Here is a 22,288-nt window from a genome sequence, read left to right on the forward strand (position 1 = left end):
CCTTTTATATATATCTTCTACATCATGTTGTAACATCTGTATATAATGTTATCTATTACGTCAGAATGGCAGACATCCTTTATAAATATTGCTGCTCCTCAAGCCATGGGTTCTAATATGAGGGTCCCTATATTAGTATATATGGTACTACAAGGATAAAGGAAAATGTGAGATGCATGGACGCCCGTTTCCGCCACACACTCCAACAAAAGGCGTACGCCACTTGCCATCTTTGTTGATATTTAATTTTCCAATGTGATACAGAGATTTAAACATGAACGCAAGGCTCGGTTTGGCGAATCGTCTAGTGTTAACTATATTCGTCTGGGTTATTGTGGATGAAGTCAATACATTCAATGTGGATGATAAAAAGCCCATCTATTTTCAGGAAGAAGAAAATGCAATGTTCGGATACACTGTAGCTTTCATAGAGAACAGCTCTGGCACAACAAGGTAGGTTGTTTGGGTTTGTTTTATGAAAGTTAATAAAATTCACGTGGGTAGTGTATGGGGACGGTTAAGCGTCAAAGGGAATTAGCATTACAAAAATCCCTGGGACTGTTTAGCGAAAGGATGGTGAGTTGTCCGTCGGCTTGTCTGAAGAAAATTGTCTGATAACCGCTCGCAAAGGTCTGATGAAAAGTTCGATCTGTGTATGCTCTTCCATTGCACTGCTCGGTTTGAGAGTGAAATGAATAGTGGAAGGCAAGACACACACTCTTTATATATACGCTGGTCTGCCATGGATATAAAGTGACCATGGTGTTTAACGTGTAGTCATTTGACTTTTTGCAGTCAAGATGAAACGATCGAATCAATTCGAGAAGAAAGAAGAAGAACGTAAGAGGCATAAACATGATCTATTGCCTCGTACAATAGCTGAAGTCTTGGCACAAATTCATGCCAGTGATTTTGAAGATGACATGAGTGAACCAGAATCCAGACCCATAGAGTCATCTAACCAAAGTCACCACTCTTAGTAAACCCTGAAAATTAATATCATATTCGAGAGACGGAAAAGCGCTCCTCTAGAAAATTTGGAACCACAGCTTACACTTATAGGGCGAAGTTTAAAGATTTCAAGGCCGACGTACCGCTGGAGAAAGCAGAGAGCTTCATCACCGATGTGTAGGATTCTTTGTTAATCTCACTTAAACACCAATGTCAAGCCAAATAAGACGATCGCTTGAGACTTTCTATTTATCACGACGGTTTGAAATCCCTTGTTTTGATCGAATTTAGTAGCCCAGCAGAATTGACCCATTCCAAATTCACGGACAAAATTCAACACGTGCAACAATCCATTGAAAAATTTCACATCATAGATGCAAAAGCGACACTGTTCATGACTCACGTCTCTCTCCCCAAGGGGACCGGACAACGCAAAAAGGTGTTATTGGTGGACGACCTTAGCAGCACCAAAAATGGCTTTGTCCAAATTAACAATCCTCAAGACCAGATGTGTTTAGCCCGAGCCATCGTGTTGGGACGAAGGTATGCCAACAAGAACGACACAGCAGAATGGAAAAGATCCTGGAAAACTATTCAACGATCGGACGGAGCCAAACAACAAAAGGAAGAACTCCCGTTACATCAAGTGGGGCTATCCAAAGACACACCCTGTGGCATTTCTGAAATGCAAAAATTGCAAGACGTCTTGGCTCCAAGCTACACCTTGAAAGTGCATCCTCAAGAAGTGCGCGGATCTCTGTTATTTCGAGGCAGAGATTTCCAAGACGGAAAATACATTCACGTCTATCATTACCATGAGCATTTTGATGTCATTACCAGTATCACCGCATTCTTGGGATACGGTTAATACTGTGAGAAATTTGACTATGGCTATAACAATCGAGAGCAACACAAGCATTGTGGATCGAAATGCTCAGGATGTTTGGCCTCTCAACCCTGTCTGGACGAAGGAGAAGAACGAGTTCATTGTCCAGCTTGTCAGCGCACTTTTGTCAGCCCTACCTGTTACCAACAGCATTTGAAGGCACAAGGTTCACAGCAGAAAAGTGCTTGTCAAATCTTGAGATGGTGCCCCACTTGTGGACAAGGCATACGTATCAATAGTGCCAAGGCACACGTATGTTTAGGAAAGAAAAAATGTCACATTTGTCACCAAATCGTGGACTTGGAACAGCGATGCTACATTCAAAAATACCAACCACAACATGAGAAAGATGATGACCACAAGAAGAAAAGGAATTTCATCTTTTTCTATTTCGAATGCATGCAAGAGACCGGCATTCACATTCCTAATTTCTGCATGGCTCATCCAGCGTGCGAGAAGTGCATTCAAGAGCCTATTTTGATTTATTGCCCTCCCTGCAGCAAGATTCCCGGAGGACGTGAAACAAATCTTTCGGGGACCGAACACGCTGGCCGATTTTGCCCGATGGATCTTAGACCCCATCGACGAGACGTGGAGTCAAGAGGACATCGAACGTTATGGAGATTGTCATCGCCATGCCACGGTGATGACCACAATTTTTCGGGATACGATGGACAGTTTATTCTCAGATACTATACTGAACAAGGCATCGAACGTCCTAATGTGACTTTGAACGGAGCCAAAATCATTTCCCTGCAAGTGGAACACGTACAGTTTAAAGATTCGATGAGCTATTTGGCCATGCATTTGAGTTGAATGCCTAAAACGTTTGGAATGACAGAAATGGTTAAAGGTTATTTACCTCACTTTTTCAATACCGAAGCCAATCAACATGCTGTTCTACCCCATTTGCCTGAGAATCACTATTACGACCCTGACAACATGCGTACCGAACAACGAGAAACTTTCTACGTTTCGTACCAGACCCATGCCTCGGACCCTTTCGACTCTCAGAGAGAAATGTTAAAGTAGTGTCGTTCCGACGTTGACATTTTACGGTGGTGTTGTGGAAAATATCGAGAACTGTGCATGGAACACAGAGGGGTTGATCCTTTGAAAGAAGTCTGCACCATTGCCAAAGCGTGTTCCTTAGTGTACTGCCAACGATTCATGCCTGAATACATACTGGCCGCCATCAGCCCTCAAACGACCAACTTTGTCAAACGTCAATACTCCGACAAAGCCCTACGCTGGTTACATTACTTGTGCGACAAGGAAGACAAAAGGATTCAGCAAGACGGCAACAGAGGGGGCGAAAAGACCATCGGAACGTATTCGGTGGATGGCTGGGACTTAGAAAACCACAAGATCGTGTACGAGTTTAACGGTTGCTTATTTCACGGATGTCCCCTCTGCTACCGTGAACGTGACACTAAAAATCCGTTTTTACAACGGACCATGGAAGACTTGTACCAGGCCACTTGCCAGCGGCGATTGAAATTTGAAAAGCAATGATGCGAAGTGTTGACATGTGGGAACACGAGTACGATCACCGTCTGAAAACCGATCCCGAATTTAAACGCATCGTAGAAAGTTACAAGTTGATGGACCTACTGAACCCGAGGGATAGTTTGTACTGAGGAAGGACACATGCCAATTGTTTGCTGTACCAAACCGACGAGGAGAAAGGAGAATAAATCAAATACTTGGACGTGTGCTCACTGTATCCATACGTGTGCAAATAGTGTTGCTTTCCTGCATTGCACCCTCAATTGGTGACGGAATATATTAACCTGGACAACATTCGACAATACGAAGGCTTGATTAAATGTAAAGTCTTGCCTCCCACGGACTTGTACCATCCCGTGTTACCACATCATTGTCAAGGCAAACTGATGTTTCCCCTGTGCCGCACTTGCGCCGAAACGTGCAACCAAGACCAGCCTTGTCAGCACACCCAGGAAGAACGCGCCTTGACGGGGACGTGGGTTAGCGTGGAATTGTTCAAAGTTCTGGACATGGGATACCAATTGTTAGAAGTGTATGAAATTTACCATCTTCCCAAGACACAACAGTACAACAAGGGGGACCCAACTCAGAAAGGCATTTTCGCAGACTACGTGGATGCCTTTTTAAAACTGAAACAAGAAGCCAGTGGTTATCCTTCCTGGTGTCACACTCCCGAAGACCGAAAGACATTCAAAGAGAAATACTGGGAACAAGAAGGCATCACTTTAGACCACATCAAGAAAAATGAAGGCAGGCGATCGTTTGCCAACGTGATGTTAAATTGTTTGTGGGGCAAAATGGCACAAGGACCGTGTTTACCCAAGATGGAATATTTGACAGAACCTTCCCGCTACTTCCAGATGATTCACGACAAAACCAAATACATGAAACACGTGGACGTCGTTCGCGAGGATTTGATTTTAGTCAATTACGAAGAAGATCTGGACTTTGTACAAGCCGACGAATTTGGAAATGCCATCATTGCGGCTTACGTGACAGCCCAAGCTCACTTAAAATTGTACGAAGCTTTAGAACTGTTAGGGGATCGCGTCCTGTACTTTGACACGGACAGTTGCATTTACCTTGATCGCCCGGGTCAACATCACCATGGCATCGAAGGAGACCGTTTAGGAGCCCGGACAGACGAGCACCCCGACAACAAGCTTTTAAGTTTTGCTAGTAGTGGTCCCAAATATTACGGCTACGAATACCGGGACAAACAAGGAGAAGTGCACAGCGAGTGTAAAGTGAAAGGATTGACTCTGAATTATCGCACCGGTCTAGTGGTGAACTTTGGGATATTGAAAGAAGCCTTGTAGTCTGGAGAGGATGGAAACTTTAAAGTGACCACCTACCAACCTAACAAGATTGTTGTTTACCCACTTACTAAATCGTCAGTCGACCTTTGGAAAAAGTCTATCAAATTGAGTACCAGAAGCGAGGCGAGTGCGACTTCCAACCACTTTACTTTGCCGTACGGTCACATCGATATTGGTCAACATATAAAAAGGGACAATACGCAAGATCGATAGTTCATTGTGCATACCAAGATCAAGTGGACAAGATGAATACTTTCAGAGAAACATAAAACATGTTTAGACCGGCACAATTCAAGTTTGGGGCCTCTGAAAAGGAATGCGATGCTGAGCCTTGCGATGTGAGCGATGCTGTACGTTGTGACGTCAGTGATGCGGTAAAGCATCATGGGAACTTTGCTATCACTACTACCACTACACCTATCATGGAAAGTGATGCTGTGCGTATTAAACCTGATGGATATGAAAGCGATACTGCTCCTTATCAGGGACTCTTTACTGGTTTTCATGGTAGATGTGGATGTCAACCTTCACGTCTACCACCATACGGATGTCATTCAGCCCTGGGCAAATTCCTAACGATGTCACCCTCCCCTCATCGAGAACCTGCGAAAGACGAATATTCGTTCCCTGTACGTTTGCCTGAATACTGTAACGTTGAAAATCGTCTTCAATCGTTCAAAGGAAAATGGCCTAAATATCTGGGACGCCTGACCCCTGAAGAATTAGCCAGGGCCGGATCTTTCTACTTGGGCGAGGGGGATAAAATGAAGTGCTTTAGTTGTGGTATCTCACTTTATCAGTGGGAACAACAAGATTCAGCCTACCTGCAACATGCCCGATGGTCTCCGAATTGTCACTACCTACCTTTAGCGGGACCAAGTCATTGAAGTAACCTACCATGTCGTTGAAGAAAGATGATTGGCCAGGAGTCATACGCTGGATATCACCGAGACCAATATTTAAACCCCATTTAAAAATGATAGTCAAGCATTACCTAAAGAACTGCAAGAGAAGATCTACAAGGAAATTTGGCATGGACTTGCCAGAGCGAAATCTCAATGGGTGACGTTAGAACTTTTGTGTCGAGAAATTCACAAGAGGAAAGTGAAAGGAGTTAACAAATGTGTTAGATTTCTTTGGATCAAGGGTACGTTCGTCCTATTATAACGCTTTAGACCGTTTACATCAGAAGTGGCCAGAAATTACTTACTTTGTTGATTACTTTTGCTCTAGGAGAAGATTGCAAATACAATAATACTGACTGACTTAATCATGGATACTTTGCAAGAGAACATTCGGGGATTGTCTGTGGAATTGAGATAACGCATTTACCGAGAACTGGTCAAAATAAACGTAAAGAACATTTGCATCCGTTACGTCACCGGTGTTTGAACCATTGGTACCTCAATGCTATAAGAGGTCTGATTCGCGAGAAAGTGTTCCAGTGGTCAGACATTGTTAAAACGTCGAGGTCGCGAATGATCAACATGTTCATGATTTTTGTTACTTCGAGATTCACCTACTGCAACGAATTGAGGAAGAAAAGTTGAAGGATTACAAAAATCTGTTATGCAAAATTTGCTTAGTGGAAGTCGAAACTTCTAAACGAACTCTGAACTGTAGGTTAGTGTTTAGATCATTTAGATTCCCTACTGGAGTACGAAGATCTCTGGGTAGAAAGAACATTTATTGCTTCCGATAAAAGAGGGTATACAAACAGGCTGCCATTCCAAGGCTTTTATCACAAGTGATGTAACATATTCCGTGGAAGGAACTCAATGACAGTATTGAAACCGTGGATGATTATCATCACTTATTACAAGAACTGTTTCTGTTGAATTTCGGTCGACAAGTGTGTGTCTTAATGACTTGTTTTCTGGGATTTCGTTTACCAGCCGATTCCTTGTGGACCCTTCACGAACAGTACTTACCACCCAAATGGACTTAAATGGTCACGAGAAACTCATTTTGCTCAAATCCTTGCGTTTTCATCTGGATACTTCTCGACCACTACATGTGAAAAAGATTCTTCAACTTTTAGCTACCGAAGAGATGTATGAAGATGCGTATGTAGCTTGTGACTTACAGCCCCCATTTTACAGATGTGTGTCATTGGAAAATATGGGGTTTTGAGGCTTGGACCCAAGAAGTGGGTCATTATGCTCGAGAGTTGTGATCCAACATTTCAACGTCCAAGGAAAAAAGTAACTTTTCAACCTGTGTAAGTGACAATACCAGAAGAACCCGTCATGGACATTCCTGAAAGGCTCTTTCGGGAGGACATTTGTGTGACCCTCTGTACCTGTCAAAACATTACCCAAAACATGTTGTACAGAAACTTGTTTCTATTCCACTTTGATCGTTTTCATGTGGATTTTATCGTTGTACTTAAGGTTTTGGCTTTTATCTAGTTTTGTCTTTCGTGTTCATTTTTAAAACACCAATAAACGTGTCCTGAAAAGAAATATAAAGTCTTGTCTTGTCTGTTATTGTGTCATAAGTGACATTCCTGACACTATGGTTACCTCTACTGTCTCTGCTCCCTCTTCCTCCACTTTCAAAGTCATCGACGAACACTTAGATCGTGCCAGTTGGGAGGCTTTGTATCATCGCCATCCCTTTAACATGCTCATTGCTGGACCTAGTAGTTCAGGCAAAACCGAATTTGTCAAACGTTTGATCGAACATAAACATAATTTGATCGATCGTCCACCTCAACGCATCGTGTGGTGTTACACAGAGTGGCAATCTGCGTACATTCTCTTGTGAGAAAGTCAAGGCGATTCCATCGTGTTTGTGGAAGGCATTTCTAACGAAGACGACGGAATCTGATTGGTCATTTCGACGACATGTTAGGAGAAGACGAAGAAGAAATTAAACTTTGGTATACGCGCAAAGAGCATCATCGTAATGCCAGTTTCATTTACATCAATTCAACAAAGAAAAGCTCATTACACCATCAGTCTCAATGCTCATTACGTGGTCCTGTTTAAAAGCCCTCGAGATAAATCGCAAGTGCAAGTCTTAGCAAAACAGTTAGGAAAGCCTTGGCTAACTCAGGCGTACGACGATGCCACTCAAACTCCACACGCCTTTTTACTCGTCGATTTGAAACCCACTATCCCCGATTATTTCCGATTTCGTACCCATTTGTTTCACCACTAGTGCCAAGACGGAGGGCCTGTCCTGTACATGTCTCCGTTCTCGACTTTACCCCGCCAAAAAATCTATAAAAACCTCGGAGACTTTTCGTCTGTCTCACACATCGCCAACATGACGTGCCTTCAATCTCATCTTCTAGTCAAATTGATTCGTGCCTTGTTTGGAATCAGTCGCGAAAAAATCCACAAATACGTGCTAGTGTCTTAGAAGCCAGTCTCAAATAAGTCTAGCGATGGTTTACGGTGACATCACGTCAATTACTGCAAAGTATCATTCCGATTCCTCATCAAACCAAACGCTTTTTTGATAGAAACAAAGTAGCTTTGATCCAACTGGCCAATCCCCGCATCGACACTCAAGCCAAAAAACAAATCATTTTGAAAACTGGAGGAAGCGGTACTCTAGGAGGCGTCATCATTCGCTCCCTCTTAAGATGGGATCCTAATGCTCCCAAAGTTCTCCCCAAGAAAAAGTCAAACGAAGCCCCAAGAAGAAAAAGAGCAACAGGTCAAGACCAGGTCAAAATCTCAGAAAAAGAAAATGCCATAGAAAAGAAACAGAGAGGTCCCCAGAAAAAGGAAAGCCCTAGTCGCAAGACAGGCATTTCAGCCAGGACGCAACCTGACATTCGCAAACCACGACCTGCAGCGACGGTGACTGCGTCTCTGGTAGCCTCAGGTCCATCCACTTCTCCGTTGATGACACCATGAAAGCCCGTGTCTCCAAGAACTTCTCCTTCAGTGGTGACACCCTCCTCCTCTTTAACTGCCGTGGCAGCTACTCACAATGTAGCTGCTCCAAGAGAGAGCGGGCATGGTACAGAGTTTACTGGATTTGTCCAAGCAAGAACTGACTCGATTTAATTCGTTACGATCCCTTGCAAAACGCGTGATGTCTGTTATCAAGTTGTTACGACGTAAAGACAATCATTGACGACGCGTTCCAATATAAAAAAAGGTCTGAGACAAAGCATGAGTATCAGTGTTTTCTTGCTCCTGAAGATCCAAAGATGTCACCCCCCCAGAAAGCATCCCTCTTCTAAACCCAAAGGAAAGAAAAGGAAAGGACTGCCTCCTCGTTTAGTCAAATTGGGGGATATGTTTGTCCTGTCCAACGCTTCTCCGTCCATGCGAAAAAAAAGTCATTCAATCAGCCTCCAAAGATGTCGTCGATACCGTGTGAGAAAGTTGTTTGAACGTCTTGAAAGGTAAGATCCCTTTGTCGAAACACCAGAAACAATGCTTAGGCAAATGGTTCAAAAGAAAATCTCCATTCGTCAAAAGAAGAAGATGTTGGTCCAACGTGGAGGAATTTTGCCACACTTGTTAGGACCTTTGCTGAAAGGAGTCTTTGGAAACATGTTGTGAAAACTCGTGGGAGCAAGATAAAAAGACCCTCTGGAGTCCCAAGATCTCAGACGTAACCCTTGACATCGAATGGAAGGACTAAAACTAGCTTTAGTGCCTTACAAACGATGGATAGAATACCATCGTTGGCCAAAAAAAAAAAAAAACGAACCTCGCATTTGCCTGCGAATCCCAGTTTGAACCAGATGTCCCAGATACAACACGATTTGTAGTCGTTGATGGATCGCCACGATTTGTTTGAAACAGAAAAATCGCAAAAGTACGGTCAACTCTTACAACGACTGGAACTCTTTCACCAGAAAGCTTTAGACGAAACAGCTCTACCCACTCTGAAAGATTGTAAGACCTTGATGAAAAGTCCATCCCCCACACCACCATTAATGTCGGTTTTCACCAGACATCACAAAACTATTGGAACGTTTGATAATATATTTATTACTCCATATGCTGTATCAGTGTAAAGCATAATCAATAAAAGAAGGAACGACCTGCATTGCTAATGTATATTAGTCCAAATTCCGTTCTTTCTATCATCAGAAACATTGTAATCAATTTTTGTTTTATATGAGATATATGTAAACTACTGCATACTAGCGCCCTTCAACATACATGTGCGTTCCATGGGGGAATCATTGCAGTTGGGCAGCCGGTGAAATTGTAGAAGAATTGAACCGGTGATTGCAATTATCGCGACGAGAGAGAGAGAGAGAGAGATTAGATTTTCAGACTTTTTTCTTTTACAAAACCTTGTGAGGACGACTAAGCAATATGCCCTTAAAGTAGACTGGTGTAGTTAAATTAATGTGTTTTTACGTGCGTTTGTCCTGTTTAAAGTTTCAGGCAATTACAGTAGTTATTAGTTATTCTGTTTTGGGTTTAATTTTTGTGTGGTTATTGTTTTTTGTGTGGTTATTGTTTTTGATGTGGTTATTGTTTTTGGTGTGGTTATTGTTTTTTTGTGTACATTGTTTTGAACAGCTTTAGTCTAGTTGAATGTGCTAAAATCCCGATCTTAAAAATCAGGCAAAATGTCAATTTCATTTTGTTCACATTTATATATTTTTCTTTCCTTCTGTCCAATACCATTGTCATATACCGACATTAACTAAGCTGTGGTATGGAGTGGGGAGCATTTTAATGGCTTATTTTCAGCTTCTCACTTACATCTGATCATCTTATTTTCTAACATACTTATTGTAGTGACACAAATTCGAGTAATCTCGGTTTTTTGTTAGCGTCAAGGGTTTAATTCTGCATCCACAATTTTAATTAGTAGGATGAAAAACAAAAAGATAAATTGGATATTCTTTTTAATTGGCAACACAAAATACTTACTAAGATACTTGAATATCACACCCCTTTATTGATGATTCTCAGATTGAATTCATTAATACCATAGTTTTAAACAAGTGCAGTTTATTCATCCAATTAAAACTGATATGTCGTTTAGGTCAACATTACCACATGCTAATCAGTATCTTCTTTTCGTTTAATTCTATTACCACCATACCTGTTAGTTTCATTAAATTATATTACCATCGTGCCTACCGGTTTCGTTAAATGTCTTTAAATTCTCTTGCCACCGTGTCTACCAGTTCGTTAAATGATATTGCCGCCGTGCCTACCAGTTTAAATCTTCAATTTGTATAGCAAAACAAATATTCTGGAATATCAGACCTGTTTCCAGTTGCAAAATATATTATGATATTGTTCAAAAGACATGAATGATTTTACATTTGCATGGAGTAACAGATTTGGCGAAGTATAGAAAAAAGTATCTCCGTCAGATACGTATAAAGTTGTAAGTAGTTTTATTGAATTCAAACTGTGAAAGGCCCCTACCCTCCCAAAACAAAAAATTTAAATCCCCAAACCAAACTAGAAAAGAAAACCATCAATAATAAAATATCCAGGAAGCATGTCCAATTATTATAATACAGACATGTAACAGAAAATGTTATATATATATATATATATATATATATATATATATATATATATATATATATATATATATATATATATATATATATATATATATATATGTATATATATATATGTATATATATATATATATATATATATATATATATATATATATATATATATATATGTGTGTGTGTGTGTGTGTGTGTGTGTGAGAGAGAGAGAGAGAGAGAGAGAGAGAGAGAGTAATTGGAATATAAAAAGCAAAGCCAGTTTTTAAGCTCTGTACATTTTCTGTGAACCAACTACGGATTTATGTTTTGATATTATCAAAACCCCATATTCAACAACGCCTAAGGAAATGCATATACCGTTTTATCCCTTAGGAAGCAAGCGTGCATCGTGTCGTGGTCCGATTGTCATATCTGCCACACATTCAATATCTGATCATTCATAATTGTGTTGGAGTGGTACAATATTAGAAATGGAAAGATGCACATGCCACAAATATCTCTTCAGGGATTCAGAAAGTTTTGTTAAGATTAGCAATGAACTTATCAGTAAAGGAATGTAATGATACCATACTTATATTGTTGTTGTTGTTGTGGGGTTTCACGCTATTTTTCAGCACACGATAGGCTATACATGGCGGCCAGTATTAACGGTGGAGGAAGAACCCGGGTAAACCCTGGAAAGAACCACCGACCCACGAGAAGCTACCGGCAGGCTTTCTCACATACCCACACTGGCTGAATCCGAGACTCGCAGAAAAGAGGTGAGATGGCAATGATCCGTAACGGAGAGCGCTTTAGACCACTCGGCCACTCTGGGCCCCCATACTTATATGGAGAGGGATTACCGCACTAATTCTTTGCATGTATTTTCTAATCTTCCTTGATTATCCATTGTAGATGGCTGCTTGAAAGTGCTACTTTCAGAATTCTATCAATGTATATTGTATTCTTCATTGGTGCCGATTGTACGTGGCAGTTGCAAGTGCTACATTCATAATTCTATTCATAAATTTTCTACTGTTAATTGATGCAAGCTGTAAATGACTGCTTGAAAATGCCTAGATCTACTTTCCTTCTGCGTCCTTGTATCTTGCAATTTGCCAACTACTAAATTGATTATGTAGCTTTTCGTATGGCATATTCTATGTCAGTTATTACAAGTTTTAACATTTCATTATAAACTTGCTTTATCAAACTACATCTCTTGGAGGTAATTTTAAAGTAAGCACACTTTTTAAAAAAAAAAATGCTGATGCTTATTGGTACACTTTCGTTTTGTCAAATCTTCATTTTCGGAGGTGCGTTGTTTTGCACTAAATCAAAGCGCTTCAACTTCGGAGGTCATCGCCATCATCATCATTAAAATTATAGACCTTTTGCCCATACGGGCATGTACGTCTGCTTAATGTCCATAAGCGGACTATTTAATTGATCCCGGGGGCAGGAATTAAGCTCCATCCCTCAGAAATTCCTGTGCATGAAAGGCACTATTTAATTGAGTCGTCAGGTCTTGGGTCAATATGACTGGTTTATCCAGGGTATACATTTTTTGACTCCCTTGCCAAAATGTTAATGAACTGCCGTTTGACGGATTTTTGGAGATATATATGTGCAGTTTTTTAAAATAAATATAGTACCGCACCAGTGACCGCTTAGTGATAGTCTATAGGGCTATTTAAACTTTATTTGTTGAGTTTGATCCGGGTGGGGTGGTTCATGGTTTGGGTTCACTCTTTTGTGTATGGTTATTTAAACTTTCCTACGCTTAATGATGCGCCGCTGTATGTGGTCGGGCATGATGTTCCTTGAGGCTTGCACCACTTTATAGGTATTAATTTTAGGGTTATAGTAAGTTTTCCTATCTTGATAAACTTTGCCGCCTTGTGCAGCGGGGCCTGATGGTCTTATGCTTTTGAGACCACCTTATATATTCTAGTTTTTGGGGTCTTATCTAGGTGTTCTAATTGTTCTAGTGCCTTGAAGGGAGGCTGTGCCGTAGTGCAGTTGCGTTTATTCTACTAAAATTAATGTACGGTCATCTTGCGGTAGGAAAAGATGTTAGTGTCCTTAATTTCATTTTGAAGGATTGGGGTGCCCTAGAAAAATAGTTTTTTTTTTAAATTTAAAAAAAAATACAAGAAAAGAATTTTTTTGAAAAATGTAGCTTACGGGTTATTCCAGTTTATTTGTTTCTATATGTGTGGGTTTAGGGTTGGGCTAATCCATCTTTATGTTTGATTTATTTTCGAGTTTTTCAATGAAGCTATTAGTATGTTGTTATTTTATTTTCAGGCTAAGTCTATTTGATTAAGACAGATATCTTTGCCGAATACTCGGTGTGCTAAGACATGTCGAAGACATCTGATCTTATGTATTCCCTAATTTTAAGCTTATTAGCCTGTCTAATAGTTATGATAATTGTTCTTATTTTGTTTTATTTTAGTGATGTTATTTTATTTTCAGGCTAAATCTATTTCGATCAGACATATATCTTTGCCGAATACTCGGGTCGCTAAGACTTGTCAAAGACATCTGTTCTTATTTATTCCCTAATTTTAAATTTGTTAGCCTGTCTACTAGTTTTAGTAGACTTGGACTTATTTTATTTTGATTATTACCCTAGCTTGTGGATATAGTTATTTATGTGATGTAATTTTCAGGCTAAATCTATTTTGATAAGACAGACATCTTTGCCGAATACTCGGAGCGTTAAGACATGTCAAAGAGATCTGGTCTTATTGTTCCTTACATTTAGTTTGTTAGCCTGTCCCCTAGTTGTAATTAATTGAATGGTATTTATTTATTGTTTAGCGGGTCATACACTTTTGTTTAAATCCTCCCTTTTTTCCCCAATGTCGGTGAGGAAGTTTATAATAATTTTGTAAGTAATGTCTTTATTTAGGCTTTGTTCTTTGAGGAAATCTGGATAGGATGGCGGTGACCCTACTTTATGTTGTTTAGTCCTAAACCTAGTTCTTTGGGTTCCAAACTTATGGCAGGTATTAAAAACATGTTCTAAATCTTCTTAGAGTGGACAGTGTGGGCATTTGTCATTTGAGTTATGTTGATTGTGAAATATTTCGCAAAGCTGCTGGCTCATTTAGTTTTGCCTATGAGTATCCTATTGATAAGTTTTGATCCTGACTTCTAACGAGTTGTAGTGGGTTGGTATATCTTGCGGCCTTATTTAGTAAGGAGTATAGCTTGCGGCCCTTTTTGCTGATACCCTATTGTTGTTGCCACTTATTGTCGATTTTAATTTGCATGATGCTATACAATTCTTGGACGCTGCAGTATAAGGCTTTGGAGTCATATTCATGGAGATATTGTTTAGCTACTTGGTCTGTTTTATCGTTATCTGCTAGTCCGATATACAAGGGCACCCTCTTGAACTCTATTAGATGTTTGTTATTTAACAGCTGTTTAAGTGGTTGGCTTCCTTCGGGAAGTTGCTGCTTGTGATAGAGGGGTTTGATTTAATCGAGTTGATGACACTAAGATAGTCTCTAATGATAACTGCTTGTCTAGTGTTTGTTAGTTGGATCCATTTTAGAGCTTCAATAATGGCCCAGAATTCGGCTGTGTAAATGGGGTAGGTGTCGGGTAATCTAGCTCCGAATTCTGTGTTGGTGTTAGGGATTACTGCTGCCGCAGCAGTTTTGTACCGTTTTGAAATTTTTGAGCCATCGGTGTATATTTTGGTGTACCCTATGTATTTTTCGTCTAGCTCTGCTAATATGTTTTGTCCTTATACCTGGTCTTGTTTGTTGCCATAAGTAAGGGCTATTGTGTTACAATTAGGGTTACCTCCCGTCCATGGTACAGGAATGCATATAATTGAGAATCTGATCTCTATCACATGTGATCATAATAACTTGCTGTCTCAGCAGTTCATTTATATGTTCCTGCGTCAACAAAAGGTCTTTGCTGACGTTTTCATCAGTAATTATATTAACACTAAACTGTTCTGCACGGACTGGGTCTGTGTCATTATTGTTCTGATGGCGTTTTCATGTACGTCTTTGGAGTGTATGAAAACCGTCACATGTTGGTACATTATATAATACCTCTTGATTAAATAATTAATTGTAAAAAAAATTCTACAATGTTAAAAATCGATAGGATTTTAGGTATATATTAATATTTAAATTTTCATTTCTAAAGTCAATCGAGTGTCCGCTCTGGTAAGTAAGTTTAAAATGTATTCTTGACAATAATTATTATGACATCGTAGATAAACCGGATTGATCGGGTCTTGTACAATCAAATATCTAGTAGTTACTTCCGGCGTAAATGTACATAAAATATATCCTTGTTGAACTTGTCCAGATTTTTCAAGATATATTTGATAGCTGCCATCAATTACGTCACATACATGATTGACTGCAATAGTTGAAGTTATATTTACAATTCCCGGTGAAATATGACGCCCGCCTCCGTATGGATCATTGTTATAATTGAGAATACTTTGAGGCGGATTTTTCTCCATGACTCAACATTTTTAGGAACGTTTTCATTGATAAGATCGCTTAATGATTTTTTTTTTCGTCGGTTTTAAATCCTGGTAGAACACATTCTGGTGATTGTTCTTCTGTGATCGTGTAGTGTCTCATAAATAAATGTTTAAATGCTTTACGCATGGATATGAAGGAATTTGATACGTTACATGATCACCAAACTTATAACAATCTGTTTATTGATAAACCCGAGGTCTGATTCAACCTGGATTAGATGTTGTTTTGAATCAATGATCTGTTGCTTTATATCATCGCTGTAATGTTGTGTGGCACTGGAAAATACATTTCGTAATTTATTACTTGCTTTCTTATATTCAGGCTTATGACGCCGGAAAATGATTTGACTTTTTTTCGCTGACGAAGCGTTTATATTCCTCGTCTACATCTTGTACATCGTCAATAACCTAGGATCTCTTGTGCATTCAAACTTAGTAATATAATAAGATATATCTGCTATGTGTCAAGGATGAGTTTTTCGATATTCTGGAGGTTGTTTTTTTTTAATCGTTAGTGGATAAATCATCTCATTGAGATTCTGGCAGTCCTTTATACTCGGATGTTATTTCTGCCCATCCTAAAACAGATCTGATTGACGATTGATAAATATCTACAACGTAATCTGGAGAATATATTTCAATTGCAGAAGATAAAGTTGGTTCGTAAACTGTCATAGCCATTTTGGATTCTCTTCCGATTATTGATTTTATTCTGCGCTGGAATTCATCATTGGTCTGTTCGATTTGATACTACCTGTTGATATTCCAACAACATTCCAGTCTGGTGTTTCATCATCGTTATTTTTATTTGCAAATACAAGATAATTATTCGCCTGGAATCCACCGAATGATTTTGATCTGATATTTGGTCAACTGTAGTATACTCGTAATTGTGATAGTGCGATTTCTTTTACTGGAATTGCAGTTGGAAAATTAACATTAAATTCTGGATTAGTTAAACTCACTTATATCATCGTAGTTTTTGACGGAGTTGTATTAACGACAATCTGCTGAAGTAGCTCGTTCGGAGTTGACATTCTTATTTAAATCAAGAGTTTCTAAATCAGGCGTGGGTTCTATCAAAGTCATTACTTGTAGATTTTAATCATCTCCGTGAACTCCAAATCTGATATGTTTCCATCACTAAGACTTGTTGATAATAACGAGGACAATTTGGAGTATGCTAACGTCGCTGTATGTAATTGTGTTATATAATCATGCAATTTTGAATTTGTACACGTCCATATTATTTTGCGATGATATTAAGAATACCAGTAATTGTTGTTGCAGCTGAGACACAAATTATTTCAGCTGCTGGTGATGGCATTGTTATTTTTGACAACAATACGCTGGTTCCAGCAATAACAGCAGACGCTGAATAAACAATTATGTCAACGATAACTACACGTCTGCGATATTTTTTTATACTTTTACTGTATACTCATCAACGATATATTTTATGTTTGTTTGCCATTCACGTGCTTGATTGTATCTAAAACGTTGAACGTTGATTGGAAGGTTCATTATATTCATTTAGTAATCAATTGAGGTGTTTCAGCCATTATTTCCAGACACCACCAGTAAGACGCTGCGGTTAATATTTTATGAAATGATTCCAGCATAAACGTTTATTCGTCTCCTTTATTTAACACAACAGACACGGTTCTAGAAAAAATTATCGGGATACGTGGTAAATATACTAAATTTTGCACCTCTGAACACGGGCATCCTATACATACCAGTGGCTTCTATGGTATGTTTTTAGTGTTATTTTGCTGTGACCATATTGAGAATCCTGATGACACTGTGTATACTATGTTCGTAATATGTTTGTGGGGAATTTTAATCAGATTAAATTTTTTAACGAGGTCAGGAATTTCACTTATAACATGTCGATTTTTTTCTAATAGTTTCAATATCTGATATAGCAGATTTGTGTTAATTTCAGATAGTTTTACGTAACCAAGCAACGGATTTCCAAAGAATTCCTCTGAGATTTCATTAGTTTTTCTAAAATTTCTACGAAGATTTGTAAACATATTTACATAAACGTCATACTCAGCTCGTAGAGTGGTTAATTTAGTATCTACTGAATTTTAGTCATTGTTTACATATACTTTTTCTTTCGGCGACTTCATCAGATCTCTTAAAACAACTATTTTATTTCCATTCATGCTGTGTTCACCTGTCATTGTATCGCCGGTAGATCGTAAACGATTAGGAACACTTCTTGAAATTTCATTTCTAATACTTGCGATTTATATATTTTAGTCTCTGATTCTACCGCCGTCAGTAAATACTGGAATGTTATCCGTGGTAGCGCCGAGAACTCTACGAACTATGTCATTCCATTTAATATTACTCGTCTTTAAACACCGTACTTATCCTGAAAAACAACAACTTCATCTCGGTCGACTCCAGGGAGTCCATAATATCAGCGAGTTCATCTTTAGTCGCGTAATTTAACAAATCAATATCATCTTCTTGTTTTTGTCTTGGATAGAAGATCTTCCGTAAATATTGACCATTATACTTTAGGATCTGTTTAAAACGATTAACGGCTGCTTGTATAATCGTTCAAGACTTTAAGAGGTGGTATTGTTGATGAAGATATTGCATTTAATACATTAATTACTTCACGACCACATATTGGCGGATCGGTTATTGTTTGTGTTGGTAATGTTGAATACCAAATTGGAGTTTTTATTGTGTTTACTTAATTTATAGATTATTTTGGTGTAGCTAACCCATACGAATCGAAGTAAACAATTCCACGTCGATCATTTGCGTATGCCACCTAATGAGTTCCTGGATCAGAACTATTATAGAGATTAATAATGCCTATTTCAACATTGTTTGGTTAAAAAGGTAACTGACCACGCATACAAAATCTCTAGAATGTTTGGTATTTAATTTTTTTAGCAGCTTCGAGTAAATCAATATTTAACATTGGAAGTATCAACGAAGTGTTCCTGGAAGTCTCAGACCTTTTCCATATCGATAAGGGGTTACTGGTAGCCTTAGGCCTTTCCCCCTTTTTTAAATCCCTGTCCTGTTCCTTTTTTAATGCCATTCCATCGGCGGATGCAACAACATCAACTGCAGCTGCTTTTGCTACAGATGGAGCTGCAGCGGCTATTAACGCTGGTATAGTCACAAGAAGTGGAAATATACCGTTTTAATTGATTCTTTAATGGAACTTGAGAAAGATGAAGTTGAACTCCAGTTTTTTATTCTAAAGCTTCATTAAAATGTTTAATTTGAGTCTTGGTTAATGATAATTTATTTGGACCGCCACTAGAAATTTGATCTTTTTTTAACGTGATTTGTTGTTCCGCATTTACTTGCAAGTTTTTATTGTAATTTTTTCATCTGACCGGAAGTCAGTGACATTAACGTGACTATATGACATTCTAAATATCATGAGCGATTTAATTAACATGGTTTCTACTGAAGCGTCAATAACTCTCATTTGTCCACCAACATCTTCAAGTAACATTTTTTTGGTTGTCGATGAGGATAACAGCGATTGCTCTATAGCCACCAGCGGGCAGTCGAGTTACACGAGCTCGGAAGAGTATATCAACGATAGATTGCCTGAATAAATCTAAATGTTCCAACGAAAAGTAATAGATCGGTGATAATGTTGTGAAATCCCGCTGAGATATTTGTAAACCAGTTTCAACATTTTGATTACGCCCCATAAATGTTATCACCAGATGATAAACACATGCAAATGATTTTGATCAAAATTTAACAAACATCTTCAGATGGTTCTTGATGTCCGTTTATCTTCAAAGCAACTTCAGAAACTCCATGTCTGTCAAATACCATTGGATTTCGTTCCTGTGAATCTATTCTTGGATTTTCCTGAAATACGATGAATATATGTCGTGGTGCAGAAACTCCTTGCTGTGATGAATTTGCCATGTAAATGAACCAGCCTCGTTACTTTGAACGCTATCTGTAGTCATTGTCAACCATGATAAAACGATGATTTACCACCTGAATTCATAAAAGCAAGTAGTTTTTCTTCTTCAGGATCCACAGTGACAGTTTTGTTAATATTACTTTACCAGTATCAACTGCGTTAGGTTGCCAGATTGCATAATTGTCATGGCTTTTCTCACAAGCACCACAGCGTGTTTAGCTGCAAATATAACTTTTCTGACATTTCTTCAATATCCAAAGATATGTGATAGTGGAATCACATATGAAAAATATTCTTCTCCATTTAATATTTGTCTGCGTGCTGCGAATCCTAAATTGAAATTGTCATTCATCGATGCAGCTGTGCCCCAATTGCATTTAGTCTCGCGCTGCTACCCTCTGTGTTATCAGTGGTATCATTTGCAAACATCATTGACGGACCAGCTGGCCTCGAGTAATCATCGCTGTATCTTGCCAGACCCAATGTCGTCGTAGCAATATCAACATTTTCGAGACACGATTCAAATTATTTCCGTCAATCATGTATATAGCACTGTTAAATAATGCCACGACACCATTATTAACAAATTCAGGTCGATCTAAAAGTCCGCACTCTGTATCATCTGCTTTCAAAGGTCTACCTTCTACTTCGATAAACGCTTCAGGAGGTAAAAATATATACTTGTACTTGAACTGATTATCGTGTATGGATTCATCTTTAAGAATTGGTGCGTCAACATCGAACGCTCATCGGATACACGTTTGAACATTTTATTATAATTATTATCGTCTAACACGAAGATCACTTCCTGCTATTAAACTTGCCTTTATTTTTGTTTCTTTTTCTGACTGGGGTATATTAGCAAAGTCTGTTAGTTTTGTATTGCAGCTTGATTTATTATTTTACTAATTTTTGCAGCCATAACTTCGGTGCTGGGTAATTTTGATGACTGCGGTTTTCGTCAAATTTATCGTTCTAGTCTGCTCTTGATTGCCGAGAATGCTTTACCGGTAACATTACTAACTACGTTAGGACTTTCTTCACGAAAAAATCAATAGATTTCATTCCTAGTTGTTTTGCAATCGGTATTGGTTTGGGGTTATCATTCTAAATAAACCTAGATCAACATCACCGAGTTCAGGTCCATAAATCGCTTTGCAAGTTGGGAATCGTGAGTTTACTACCCTAACAAATACAGGCCCACGTTGAGCATTTTAATTATTATTTATTTATTTAATAAATATGATAATCATCAACAATTTCATCGATGAGAGAATGGTACATGTTATGATCCATAACACCGCCTGTAAATAATCTTCGACACATATCAGATATTTCATTAATAATTTCTGGAGACTTATTTCCTGCGCGTTTTCCTCCGATCGGAATTTCTAAGCGATCAACATCGGCAAGAACACTGTCAGGACAGATTCATTAAGTAACTAAACCACTTCCAGTTGTTTCATCTTTCTTATTTGTTTTTTATTATTCTGCTTCTTCTATACTTGGTGAATAACTTAATTTCTTCAATCGTCTAATTTTATGTATCGTATCTTCTTCCTTTTGTTTCCCATCTCGTTCAACCTCTTTAAGTTTCGACATCATTTCTTTTTCTCTTTGCTCCCTTACGTTTGCATTTTCAAGTTGCAACTTTATTTCTTCTTCATTTTGTCTCCTTTACAGTATTGCTGGTCTAATATGCTCATCTACTGTTTTGTTAAAAATGTCAAAATTGTTAACATCTTCCTCAGATCTGATGTTTGGAGTATCAGTAGCGATGCGATATACATCTCTTCTCCAATCAGCACTTTTTAAAGTTTTAATATATTCGGGTTTTACATACTTATCTCTATCATGATATCCAAACGCGGCAATATCAATTATTTGGTTTGGGTCCTTGATAGCGGCAATACCTTCGGCTTGAATTTATCTGTAATGATAGTTCTACCTCTTGGCAGAGGTTGTGGTTCTTCAGGTTGTGGTTGAGGATGTTGCTGGGGTGGTGGTTGAGCTATTTGAAGACGGCCAGCAATATCAAAAGGCAAGGTCTCGAGTGCTTTTTGAGCCGCATCAGTGCTGTACAAAAATTCTTGGCTGGTTCGATAATTGATTTAAGTAATTTTTATGTACCTTCTGCATATTCAACCAGTGCTTCTTGACGTTCTTGTCATTTTTGTTTGACAGCGTCACGAACAGTGAAATATTTTCTAATTGCTTCTAATCTTTCTCTAGCTAGTCTACTAGTGTAAGATTCCATTATTGATATAGTAATGATTTAATTATCGCAACAGAGAGGGTACGACCTCAATGAAATGTCCGGTGGGTAAAAAAAAAAAAAACACATGCAAAGTTAGAAAAACACTTACGACAAAAATAAAATGACAAATAAACTAACCCAATTAGAGAAACTCTCTGTAAGTTAGAAGCTTCGGTTTAGCGTTAGTGACCTTATTTTTTTTCGTTTTCGTAGGAAAATTTATTTTCAAAAATGACGTTTCAGCAAAAGGTCTGTTCACCCTCTCTGCTACTAAAAGACGGTAGAAACGCGGTTGTCAAAAATTCAATTTTTTTAGTTAAATTTTACATTAACCTAAATTATAATTTTGAAGAAATGTCATATGCACAAGTAAAAAATAAAACTTACTTGCAAACAGTGGCATTGATAGGGTTGGTGACACCCAGTGCGGTAACTCATGGTGTCACCCCCATG

The 22,288-nt window shown here is 38.5% G+C and overlaps 1 protein-coding gene across 1 annotated transcript in view; it reads left to right on the forward strand.

The window, feature by feature from the left end:
• The first annotated feature begins 182 nt into the window (after positions 1-182).
• The window catches only part of LOC149776298 (integrin alpha-V-like), a 236,831-nt gene continuing 214,725 nt past the window's right edge, over positions 183-22,288 (forward strand). Inside the window, exon 1 of the mRNA XM_089942762.1 lies at positions 183-453. Coding sequence (XP_089798888.1) covers positions 275-453 — 179 coding nt within the window. The 5' untranslated portion in view covers positions 183-274. The remainder of the gene's footprint in view (positions 454-22,288) is intronic.

This window comes from Sinohyriopsis cumingii, chromosome 18, assembly GCF_028554795.1.
Source record: "Sinohyriopsis cumingii isolate HCF-2022 chromosome 18, ASM2855479v2, whole genome shotgun sequence".
Classification (NCBI taxonomy): Eukaryota; Metazoa; Mollusca; class Bivalvia; order Unionida; family Unionidae; genus Sinohyriopsis; species Sinohyriopsis cumingii.